This window comes from Lactuca sativa, chromosome 8 (genome assembly GCF_002870075.4).
Source record: "Lactuca sativa cultivar Salinas chromosome 8, Lsat_Salinas_v11, whole genome shotgun sequence".
NCBI lineage: Eukaryota > Viridiplantae > Streptophyta > Magnoliopsida > Asterales > Asteraceae > Lactuca > Lactuca sativa.
In genome coordinates this window covers 202359939-202372665 of record NC_056630.2, presented here as the reverse complement: position 1 = coordinate 202372665, position 12727 = coordinate 202359939, and the positions used below count along the sequence as shown (strand labels likewise).

General features: G+C 40.0%; 2 protein-coding genes across 2 annotated transcripts; one reads left to right on the top strand and one right to left on the bottom strand.

Annotated features, from left to right (window-relative positions):
- Positions 1 to 7743: 7743 nt before the first annotated feature.
- Positions 7744 to 8317, bottom strand: LOC111914958 (uncharacterized). Its single transcript, XM_023910664.1, has 2 exons — positions 8040 to 8317; positions 7744 to 7939 (listed from the first exon to the last, which is right to left on the bottom strand). The coding sequence occupies exons 1-2, from the start codon at positions 8315 to 8317 to the stop codon at positions 7744 to 7746; spliced, it is 474 nt and encodes a 157-aa protein (XP_023766432.1).
- Positions 8318 to 11628: 3311 nt separating this feature from the next.
- LOC111914973 (uncharacterized) lies at positions 11629 to 12387 on the top strand. Its single transcript, XM_023910680.3, has 2 exons — positions 11629 to 11932; positions 12018 to 12387. The coding sequence occupies exons 1-2, from the start codon at positions 11777 to 11779 to the stop codon at positions 12252 to 12254; spliced, it is 393 nt and encodes a 130-aa protein (XP_023766448.1). The 5' UTR covers positions 11629 to 11776; the 3' UTR covers positions 12255 to 12387.
- Positions 12388 to 12727: the final 340 nt, after the last annotated feature.

Genomic DNA, 12727 nt, shown 5'->3' with positions numbered 1-12727 from the left:
GATGAAGAACTATAGAGAGTCCTAAGTGTTTCCGAGTAGAGTATCTTTTCATGAATGGATTCTCACAAGGCATTTCCATAATTGCCTACATATACTAGTCATGTATAGTTAAGGTGGGGAGGACTGTTGACTGAGCGACTCCGCCCTAAATCCACAGCCAAACGAGGAACAGGAAATAAGCCGGCATTCACTCACTCTAGGTCTATCCATCTTAACTATACATGGCCGTAACGCATACGTTTAGCCATTATAGTTTTACCTAATGAATTTAAATTTCATAACAATGCTGCGACTTTCGCCTTAATGGGGAAGTATTTACATTTGAATTAGCCTTTTAATGTTTTCAGTTTAGTTATCTGGGATCGAGAGACGTACCAAAAATCTACCAGGCTCCTTGATGCTTCTCCCTAAGCATTAGAGTTAGACTCCTCCTGTGTCTTTGTCTTCCCCTTCAGTTGGGCAGTCCTTCTTGAAGTGTCCCATTTCACCACATAGGTGGCAAACTGTACAGGTCGCCACATTGGTGGTTGATGTAATGAACTCAACCGGGGTTCTGCAGACGCGAGCAGTATACCCCAACATGTGGCACCTAGCACAATAGAGCTCCCGACAGACACCATGGTGATGGTAGCTGCACTTGCTGCAATGGGGAAGGCTTTCTAAGTATGGTCTCCTAGGTGTAGGGATGGAAGGGTTGGTAGGGAATTTGACCATCTCAGCTCGTTGCCCTTCGGAAGGTCCTCGAGCCGAGGTACTTCCCTCCTCAATCTTGAGTTTTCTCTTTAGTGGGTTCGGTTGAGGCTCTTGGGTGACTGGGTATGAAAGTGTTGGTTGCTGTTGTCCATTGCTAGGATCGGAAATCCCGACAGGCACCTTGCTAACATTGGCGTTGTTAGCATTCAAGTGACCCATGACAGCTGCTACGGCTGCCGAGACTGCAGCTTGGAACGTACCTTCATCGAATAAGAGAGTAGGTTTCTTGCTTGTGGACTGGTTACGCTTCTTCGGTGGCATGGTATTTCCTACACGAAAAGGAATACAAGATAATGAGAGACGATGGCTAACCCTGGACATATCTGTCCTGACTGTATTAGGTATAAATTTTCCCGTGCCTCGGGTACTGGTTGTCTGAGTGCCGACCTACATCCCTATGATGTAGTCCTGGTATTCAAGGTAGGAGTGTGAGTATCGGAAAAAGGCCACAAGATGTGAGTCGTTCCTACTAAATTACCTTTATACTGGGAAGGTTTCACTCTCCGGCCTGGAAAGATTTGAGAACAGTTCGGAACGAATACCGCGGAAAGAGAGGCTTATGAAGGCTTATGGCTGAATACCCTCAATAGAGGTGCGGGGATCCGCTCTAATCGTGTAACTGGCAACGGGAAACGACGATTTACCTAACACATAGCGTGAGTAGTGTAACCACTAACTCACTAAATTGTATTATTTTAAGGGTGTATTATCGTGACGAACACGAGGAAAAGACACTTCTCGGGTTCCATGTACTGGCTCCCGCTGTCTGCCTCGTATCTTTAACTGAAGTTGGCATTGGTTTCCTTCGGGTAGTTACCTAGGGTTCTCTCCTCGTATGGACACATTGAATTTCTACTCCACCTTCCTTCTGATTCCGACTCTGGGTGTCATCACTTCATGGTGGACGATTGGGAATCTCGGAAGCTTAGGCGAATTTTCTCACCGATGTCCCTAAAAGATATAGGCACTTGGTGAATTCAATAGTCTCGACCTAGTTCATTCGTTTCCTAGCTGGAAATCTTCTCAATGAACTTCTTCTGGGTCGGACTCAACTCTTCTGTTAAGCACTGAAGTAGATAGGGTTTTCTACAGGATTCGTGAGAGAATTGGAAATGTCTAAAGAATCCTAAGAGATTATTAACATTTCACTGGAGGATCCATATCGAGTCCTGCTACGATTACACAGGGTATACAAATCATATATAGCTTAGATCCGATAGGCCTTCGAATATGTGATACTGCTCTATATCCACATCCCAACAAGGGAAAGGAAGTAGAGCGAAACCACACATTCTTAGCCTATGGGATCCTTATTATATATATAACCTTGGGAGTATACCCTCTGTAGTTGTAGGTATATCAATAAGGATCTTTTTAGTTCTGCACACAAGGTTAATTATGGATTCTAAAATACCCCTATGGTATTTTAATTCTTGTTTGTTTCTTATCTTCTGAATATGATTCTGGGATTAGTGTGAGTCTTTTAGTATTCCAAAATACTCCTATAGTATTTTAACTTTATGTTTGGCTCTAGCATTCCTAGTTGGTAAGTTTCAGACCTGTTGCAACACCACTATCACTCCCAAGCACACGTTCATCGCATCTCGAATAAATGTAGTTGATCAGGTTACATTTATTCCAGCTTACGATTACATAACTGCCCAGGTTTGATGGCAATGCTCAACATTCGAAGACTATTATTGTTGTTCTTCTTGTGATACTTGTGTTCGAGTGTTTAGATTTTGGATGTTATTATACTTTGGTAAAATATGGTTATATTTTAAAGTATTATTCTTGGTCAGAGTGCTTTATTCCTTTGTGTTTATAGGTTGTATATCTTTCATGAATTGATATACTTAGCTCACTATAAACAATGCTCTGATACCAATCTGTCACACCCCAAAACCGGAACGGCGGAAATGTTCAGGGGTGGATGACGTCATGTCAAGTATCACAACACATGCATTATAGTAATCAAAGTACAACAAAACATTTCATTAATAGTAATAGTTTTACACGGTTACATTACAATACATCAAAGTAATACAAGTAAATATAAGTAAGTACGGCATGGTACTAAGCTATCTTCATCAACACCTCCGGGGATGTACCTGTCTAATGCTAACATTAGAATACAAGTTATTTGAAAAGAGAGTATCAGCATTTTTACAAATGCTGGTGAGTTCATAAGCATTTAGTGGCGTTTTTATTCAAATAAATTTAATAAAAGTAGTAGTTTAAGAGTTTACAGTGTATTAGAGTTCTTTCCAGAAAATGCTATATTTTCTTTAATAACAGCAGCCTTCTACCAAGGCTGGACGGAGTTATGTGGTAAAAAGTAGTTTTCCCTTAACCGCTATCATTATCAAAATACTGAATTTGATTATTAAAGAAAGCAAGAGAAATCAGGGAAATAACATATGCCTCAGCAGTGAGGACTGTTGACTAAGGCAAAGGAATCATAGACTCCAGGAGAGTATCGAACGAACGACACACCTGGTTCCGTCTAACAAATGGAGACACAGACCCCAGAAGGTACCAAATGAAAGGTACAGGTGGTAAGGTCTAAAACAGTGAATACAGACCGCAGACAGTATCAAATGAAAGATACATCTTGCAAGGTCAAACAGTGAATACAGACCACAGACAATATCAAATGAAAGATACAACTTGCAAGGTCTAAAACAGAGAATATAGACCACAGACAGTATCAAATGAAAGATACAATTTGCAAGGTCTATAACAGTGTGACTCTGAAAATGAGTTTCCCAGCAAACAGTGTAAATTGCCGGTGAAATACCGTTACCTTAAGACCATGAATTATAAGGTAACCCAGGATGCTCGTAACCATACTAACCGAAACTAGAGTACTAGACGCTCTATGAGCGTCTTGAGAATATGACATTTGTCAGCCCTTGGCTTGGTAGGCCGCGGACTGTAGCTAGCAGTCAGGGTGCGGGGGTGTCAATCCAGTATAGATCTATACAAACAATGTCCGCTCTCCCTACAGGAGACTCTGGTTACCAACTAGACGACGGAGAAGGTCGTGTCCTTAAGATGCATCCCAAATAGTGGGTAGAGACTTCCAAATAGTGGGTTTCTAATGTAAGCGCTAAACTGGAGGTAGAGACTCATAACTGAATTGACTAAAGTAAACCCATATGTCTATGCTTGTGTACATAATATATAACTAATGAATCAAACGACATTCGTACGGACATCCGATCCCACCAGACCACATCTCAACGAAGAAAAGGAAATAGGGCGGACAAGCCTTCCTAAGTACTTCAATCATTACTTATATGCATCTAGACAAGAACAGACATATATCTAACTACGCTTGAGTGTGTAACAAGTGGATTCATATCGTGAAGTATAAGTGTACAGTGTGGAATAACCGAATCGTGAAGTATAAGCGTGCCAAAAGTAAGTGTATCACGAAGTAGAAACGACAACAAGTGAAGTAGGAGCATATCGATTTTAAGTGAAGTAGAAGCGATATCAAGTATAAGTGAAGTAGAAGCGCATCACTAAGTAAGAGTGTGAACAAGTATAAGCGTCCAGAAGGTATAAGTGTATCACGAAGTGGAAACGTTATCAAGTATAAGTGAAGTAGAAGCGACAACTGGTGAAGTAGGAGCGTCTATCAGTATAAGTGACTACCAGTATAAGTGAAATAGAGGCAATAACAAGTATAAGCGCTTCTAGAAGTGAAAGCGTTACAAAGTAGGAGTATAAAATAAGTGAAGGCGAAGCAGTGGTAACTAACAAGTAAAAGTATAAGATGTGAAAGAGAAACATTGATGATAACCTTGGAAAAACCTTTATACTTGGGAAAATCACATTTTTGGTATTCTTTGGTAAAATAAGTTTGAGAACCTGTATAAATCTTTGGAACCTTTATAAACCAGTTTGAAGTTATTTTAGATACAACAGTCTAAGTAAGAGGTTTGAAACAATTGAAAACCTTTTTGAAAACCATTATAGTATCCTACTCGGTAAAATAGTGTACAGTGTGGTAAAATCTTGTGCATGCGGGTTATCAATCACATATGATTGACATGATAACTGGCATGTTTAACTTGTATCCCCCCCCCCCCAATAAAATGTATAAAAACATTTAAAAGGTTCATTCAGGGGTATTAACTCACCTGGCGTAAATGGATCCGACAAAGGCGCCGGTTGGGTGCTCGGTGTCAAGTAAAGACTTGGACATACTTAGTGACCTATTTAACATATGATAACATATGTTTACATACAATTGGTACATATAATACTAATCAAACAAGTATACGCACCCTAAAGAGCGGAAAACACCTTGGTTAAGTGTTTGGGGTGTCCCAGGTAACAACTAAGGGCTCAAATGGCTTAGGAATGGAGTTTGCTCTCCGAGAGTAAACTCTCTACACCTAGTTTACGGCCCAGGGACAACTCCCCATGAGTTTACGGTCGTAAACTCATGGCGAGGGGTTCTAGGGTGTTTTAAGGGCTCTATCTTGTTCGTGGAATTATACTAGGTCCAAATCTAAATTGTATGAAGGTATTTAAGGCTTCTAAAGGCACCATTATGGAGTTTACGGCCCATGAACCATCCCTAAGGGATTTCACGGCCGTGAACTCCTATGCCATGAGTTAAGTGAAGTTTTAAGCCCTTAAATCACTCCTATTAATTATTCAAGGCTATAGGGGTGTTTGGGGTTCCAAGAGTGCACTTCTAAAGGCACCATTATGGAGTTTACGGCCCATGAACCATCCCTAAGGGATTTCACGGCCGTGAACTCCTATGCCATGAGTTATGTGAAGTTTTAAGCCCTTAAATCACTCCTATTAATTATTCAAGGCTATAGGGGTGTTTGGGGTTCCAAGAGTGCACTCCTTTAGAGTTTATGGTCCAAATGACCATCCCTTGGGAGTTTATGGCCGTAAACTCTATGGCTTGGCCGTGAACTCTCATACACCCACAACTCTTTGATTTTAAGCCCTTGTTTTAACCCTAGCATTTTCTAGTGAAAGTATAAGGCCATTTAGGGGACATTTACTATCATTTTAGCATGTTTAAGGGTGTTTACGGCCTAGGCAATTGCTTGGGCCGTAAACTCCATGTTACCCCATATTTCCTTGTTTTTAAATGATCTAAACCCGAAATAGCAAGTCCCTTAATTATGTCTTAAGCCTAAGGGTGGTTTGGGAGTGTTTTTAGGGCATTTTGACATGGTTTAGAGGGGTTTACGGCCGAAGCATGTGCTTCAGCCGTAAACTCTCTTTTATGCCTTAAATTGATTGTTTTAGATGAGCAAACACTCCTAGGGTAATTCCTCAATTGGTTCCTAGGCTCAATTGGACAATTTCGGGTCTTTTTGGCCTCATTTAAGGTGTTTACGGCCTGAGGAGAATCTTGGGCCGTAAACTCCTTTTCAACAGCTTCTAAGTCTGATTTTTAAGCTATAAACACGAATCATAATGTTTAGAATAAGCTAGGATAAGCGGACTTACGATTTGGAAGCGTTTTCTTGCGGTTTTGAGTCGAAAATGAGTCTAGAGAGAGAGTATAGAGAGAGAGGGTGAAAAAGGTTGAAATGGGGTTTACTCCCCTTTATATATGGGTGGGAGTTGGAGCTCAGTGAAATTCTACCCGATACTGTCGTTATACGGGGCTTTTGGTCGCACCCAATTTAGTGGTCGTAATAATAATAAAAACTAACTTTTCCATTTAACTGGAAATGTGTATCACGGATTTTTATTTCTCTTATCACGACTTAACGACATAAATAAATGAAACATTTATTTATTTGACGACCTCTTATTAACGGAACTTTTATAGAGTGGAATATTCCGTTAACGGCAACGGGGTAATGTATCGGTATAACTTTGGGTTGTCACACCCGTGGTCATATGGTTTCATGCTTTGTTATTCAAAGTATCAATCATATGAGTTGTTCAAGTAAACTTCTTTTCTTGTGTTATGTGTTGACATACAGGTGGTTCATGATCATCTTGAATTTAAGTTAGGTTAACCTCCTAATTTTCTTCTTAACGTGGTTGCTTGCATTTTGTAGAATAATGGCGATTGAAAAAATTAAACATCCTCATACTTATCTTCCTAAATACATATAATGATGACAAGTGTCTTAAAATAATGTTATTAATTTTATTAAAATGTGACACTTATCACTATAATAATTTAATTTGGAAGAATAAATATGAGGATAATATAACATTAATTGTACCATACTCATGTCACAGTTTCCTTGTGACTCACGATCTTCTTCACGATACTATAGGGTAAAGGATTTCATTATTGAATGAATTGTCAAACAATCGGAACAAATAAATAATAATCCCTATCCTCTAAACAAGGAAAAGATAACATCCAAAAGGGAAAATAATATTTATCCTAAAATAGCTGGAGCATATCTTCTAATATTCCCCCTCAGTGCGAACGTGGTGAGGCGGACACGTTCAAGCTGGAGCAAAATGAATCAAACAGGTATCGACGTAGCCCTTTGGTAAAAATATACGCATACTGATAAGGAGAAGGGATGTGAAGAACCCGAATGTGACCAATTTGAACCTTTTCACAAACAAAGTGAATGTCCATCTCCACGTGTTTAGTTCGTTGATGTTGAACCGGATTGCCAGAGAGGTAGACCGCAGAGACATTATCACACTAGACAATAGTGGCATGACGGACATGAACTCATAGTTCAAATAATAAGTTTCTCACCCAGGTGGCTTAAGCCACGACATTTGCAACGCCCCTGTATTCAGCCTCTGCATTGGATCTAGAAATGGTTGGCTGTCGTTTAGAAGACTAGGAGATGAGGTTAGGACCAAGAAAAAGGCAATAACCGGAGGTAGAGTGCCTTGTGTCGAGACATCCACCCCAATCCGCATCAGAATAGGCAACGAGACGAGAATCTGAAGAGGCCGTTAGACATAACCAGTGATCCAACGTGCCATGCAAGTATCGAAGAACCCATTTCATAAAAATCATGTGGGGTTCCCGATAGTATCATATTCAACAGGAAGACCACGAACCATCTGAATAACGAGGCGACTTTCAGACACAGGTTGATCGATATCACCGAGTTGGGTGGCGATGTCTTTCAACTTTTGACAATATTCATCAAATGAGGAGAATGCTGAGAGGGCTGAGTTGGTAAACTGTTGTTCTAAGGTTGCAGCTCTAGCATGTTTAATATTTATAAAAATTCTTCAAGCTGAAGCCACGCCTTTAAAGAGGTTGTATCATCATTGAGAATTCGGTTAAGGATCTCATCATAAACAGTACTATAATCCACTGAAGAATGAGGGCATCAATCTCTTCCCATGCATCATAGGTCGGATCTTCTTTGGAAGGCGGCTTTGTGCCATCAATGTGGTGGAGGATCTTGTAGATTTTGAGATGATTTCCGAACAATTTCACCCAATTTGAGTACGGTGTTTTCTCCCCGTCGAGTGTACGGATCTTTAGGTGCACATTTGTCACTGTGAATGCTGGATGAAGGGTTGATTTTTCAGTATTGGTGTTGGAAGAGGAAGATTTATTTGGTGTTTCCACCATGGTGCCGCCGTGAATCGGAGGAGATAGATTGTAGGGTTATAGAGGTGGTTAGAAAAAAACGGGATGTTCTTTGCTCTGATTACCATAAAGGATTTCATTATTGAATGAATTGTCAAACAATCGGAACAAATAAATAATAATCCCTATCCTCTAAACAAGGAAAAGATAACAGCCAAAAGGGAAAATAATATTTATCCTAAAATAGTTGGAGCATATTTATCCTAAAATGTTGGGGTTGATGGCGAAGAAGTTGTGGTGGTAGAAGTGTGGGTCGTAGGTGAGTTGGGGTGTAATGGGTTTTGAGTGTGGTCACATGTTGAGTGTTGGTGTTCGTTTGGTGTAGTAGTAGGAAAAGATACATTATGAAAGCTTGGACTGTCATCATCAAGAAAAGTATATTTGCTGGTGGATAAAGGTGTTTTGAATGGGAAGGTGTGCTCGTCAAAAGTAACATGATGAGATAAGTGTACACGACCGGTTTGAGGGTCGTAACACCTATAGCCACGAAAATCGGCAGGATACCCGAGGAACACGCACTAGGTGGATCTTGGGGAAAGTTTGTTTAGTTGAGTAGCAGACATGTTTGGGTAACAGGTGTACCCGAACACACGTAGATGATTTTATGTCGGGTGGCGTCGATATAGGGCAAAGGCGGGGGTGTTGAAGTGTAGTTTTTTTGTTGGAAGAATGTTATGGAGGTAAGTGGCAGTGTGGAGAGCTTCAACCCAAAAGGTAGACAGGAGATGAGAATGCACCACGAATAATGTCATTTAGTCGTCGAAGCATGCGTTCAGATTTCCCGTTTTATTGGGACGTTTGAGGGCACGAAAACCCAAAGACAAGCCCATGTTGGTTGGCAAAAATTTTAAAGTGATGATTGTCAAACTCTTCCCCCCCCCCCCCCCCCAATCACATTGAAAGGTTTTGATTCAAGAATGAAATTGGGTTTGTATCAATTTATGAAATTTGGTGAAATTAGTGAAAGTTTCTGATTTGTATTTGAGCGGGTACACCCAAACAAAGTGAGTAAAGTTATCAATAAGCACCATGTAATATTTATATCCAGAATTACTAAGGACCGGAGAGGTCCACAAATCGCAATGTACCAAATCAAAAGCACGAAAGGTTTGAGATAGAGAATCTGAAAAAGGCAAACGTTTACTATTTGAAATTTGACAAGAATTACAAACTAAAGATTCAATAATAGTATTATTCTTGAAATAAGGAAAACGATTAAGATAGTGAAGCACAGTCGATCCGGGATGTCCGAGACGATCATGCCATGGTGCTGAAGATGAAGTGGCAAGTAAAGCTGGAGTGGGTGGTGTGAAAGGGTACATGTGTCCACTGCTATTGTGGCGGGAAAGCAGTTTCCCATCCTTGAGGTCCTTCAAAGAAAACCCAAAAGGGTCAAATTCAATTGAAACTTGGTTATCAATAGTGAATTTGCAAACAGATATTAAATCTTTTATGACCTTAGGAGAATGAACAATTTGGTTTAGATGATAAGTTTTATTTGGTGTGTCGTAAAAGCCATTACCAGACCCATGAATAGGCAATAAGTCACCATTACCAACAAATATAGGGTTGATAGGTAAGAAACTTTGAACTTTAATTCTACCTGAATCTGAAGTCATGTGAGAAGATGCTCCTGTGTCCATAAACCATTGTGCCTGGTCATTGGAATTGAGGTTCAAAGTGGTCATAGCAGCTCTGATGTCATTAGGAGAGAGAGCACTGAAACCCGTTGGAGCTTGTGGGTTAAAACTGAAACCTAGTGGAGGCATCTGCATGATGTGGGCATGCAACTGTGATGGTAGGAACTGGGCTGGCATAGAAGGGAAAGGAGTCGGCAGTGGTGTCCAGGATGGATATTGAGCTTGGCCAAACCAAGATCCGCCTGGATGGCCTGCTGGACCGAGATTTCCCCCTGAATTGCATGGGGTGTTGTTCGACTGTGTCCCCCAGTGTGAGCCGTAGGATTGTGATCGACCTGTTCCGCGGCCGGAGAACCGGCCACCTCGCCCCCTGCCATGCGCTGCCTTTGTTGGATCGTAATTGTTCCCCCGATATCCGTTTGGATAAGGGGAGCACCCGGTGTTGGTGTGATCGGGGTGGTTGTTGCTTCTATTTTTATGTTGACCAGCAGAAGAGGATGGGTGAACTAGCACAGTATCTCAACTTGAGTTCGTTCGAGCAGCCTGTCGTTGTTGCTCCGATTTTACCATACTACGGGCCTCATCCCAAGTGGGACATTGCTGACTGATGATGCCCCGATAGGATCATATTCAACAGGAAGACCACGAACCATCAGAATAACGAGGCGACTTTCGGACACAGGTTGATCGATATCACCGAGTTGGGTGGCGATGTCTTTCAACTTTTGACAATATTCATCAAATGAGGAGAATGCTAAGAGGGTTGAGTTGGTAAACTATTGTTCTAAGGTTGTAGCTCTAGCATGTTTATTATTTATAAACATTTCTTGAATCTGAAGCCACGCCTTTAAAGAGGTTGTATCATCATCGAGAATTCGGTTAAGGATCTCATCAGAAACAATACTATAATCCACTGAAGAATGAGGGCATCAAGCTCTGCCCATGCGTCATAGGTCGGATCTTCTTTGGATGGCGGCTTTGAGTCATCAATGTGGTGGAGGATCTTGTCGATTTTGAGATGATTTCTGAACAATTTCACCCAATTTGACTAGGGTGTTTTCTTCCCGTCAAACGTATGGATCTTTAGGTGCACATTTGTCACTGTGAATGCTGGATGAAGGGTTGATTTTTCAGTATTGGTGTTGGAAGAGGAAGATTTATCTGGTGTTTCCACCATGGTGCCGCCGTGAATCGGAGGAGATAGATTGTAGGGTTACAGAGGTGGTTAGAAAAAAACCGGATGTTCTTTGTCTCTGATTACAATAAAGGATTTCATTATTGAATGAATTGTCAAACAATCGGAACAAATAAATAATAGTCCCTATCCTCTAAACAAGGAAAAGATAACAGCCAAGGGGGAAAATAATATTTATCCTAAAATAGCTCGATCATATCTTCTAATATAAATGATTTTATTATTGAATGAATTGTCAAACAATCGGAACAAATAAATAATAATCCCTATCCTCTAAACAAGGAAAAGATAACAGCAAAAACCGAAAATAATAAATATCCTAAAATAGCTGGACCATATCTTCTAAGGGATAATGACTTGAGAGGGTAACATACTTTTGATTTTGATCAAATTTGGTCACTGAACTTTTTTTCGTGCTCTATTAACCCTTTAACTTGTTGATTTGTGCAAATTTTCCCCTTCCGACCAGGTTTAGCCGGTTTCAATGAATTTATTGATCCTACGTGTCAGTTTTGATCCTACGTGGCATCTAGGGTTCTTGTTATTAAAGGAGGGGCGTTTGTTGTTCATTTATTGTGCTCTAATACCCCGTTGCCCTAATACCCGATGGCTTCCTCCTACAGCATCTCATCCTCCCTCAATCGATCAAGCAAGAAATCCACAGTGAATGATCCAAAAACTTGTGATTGTGGGTTCCCTGCACGTATTCTAACATCAACAACACCAAAGAATCCAGGGAGGCATTTCATGGTGTGCAATGAGGTAAGCAATTTCACTTAAATTTTCCCTCTTTTCTGATTCATTTATTCCAGATTTGAAATCTCACTTTGAAATTTTATTGTGGAAGGGTAAATGCAAATATTGGAAATGGTTGGATGTAGAACTTGTACAGATGCCTCTGATGGAAGTGGTGGAGGGAATGAAAGCTGAATTAGTAGCATTGAAGACCGAAGTAGAGAAGGTGAAGGAAGACATGGAACAGATGAAGAAGGAAAAGTACTCTGATGCCATTGCAATGAAGGAGAAACTATATAAGTTTACCATTGGATTTCTTTTTCTGATCATCGTGTATATGATGAAATGAAGTCACATGATGTATTGAAAGATGTTGTTTGAATAGAATAGAGTTGTTATCTTAACTTCTTGTTGGAATGGAATGAAGTAACATTGATTGTAATGGAAAATTTAATTATAAAGAAGCATACATATTAACTGCATACATATTAACTTTGATTGGAATGGAATCACAAAGAATGGAATGAAGTAACTTTGACTGGAATGGAATCACCAAGAAATATTTTTGACTGGAATGGAATCATAAGGATAAAGAAGCATACATATTAACTGCATACATATTAACTTTGATTGGAATGGAATCACAATGAATACATATTTGATTTTGACTGAAATAGAATCACAAAGTAGCATGCATATAAAGAATTAGTTTTGACTGGAATGGAATCACAAACTAGCATACATATAACAAATACATATAATAAAAAAAAGTAAGTGAATGTGGTGGTTGGATTCATTGTAATACGCCATTAATATTCTACA

What these genes read in the sequence shown, in the direction of transcription:
- LOC111914958 (XM_023910664.1), bottom strand. Translation starts at nt 8,317, where the DNA reads ATGGTGGAAACACCAAATAAATCTTCCTCTTCCAACACCAATACTGAA. An exon ending in CTTCAGTGGATTATAGTACT is followed by an intron (nt 7,940 to 8,039) that starts GTTTATGATGAG and finishes TAAACATGCTAG; the next exon opens with AGCTGCAACCTTAGAACAAC.
- LOC111914973 (XM_023910680.3), top strand. Translation starts at nt 11,777, where the DNA reads ATGGCTTCCTCCTACAGCATCTCATCCTCCCTCAATCGATCAAGCAAG. An exon ending in ATTTCATGGTGTGCAATGAG is followed by an intron (nt 11,933 to 12,017) that starts GTAAGCAATTTC and finishes TTATTGTGGAAG; the next exon opens with GGTAAATGCAAATATTGGAA.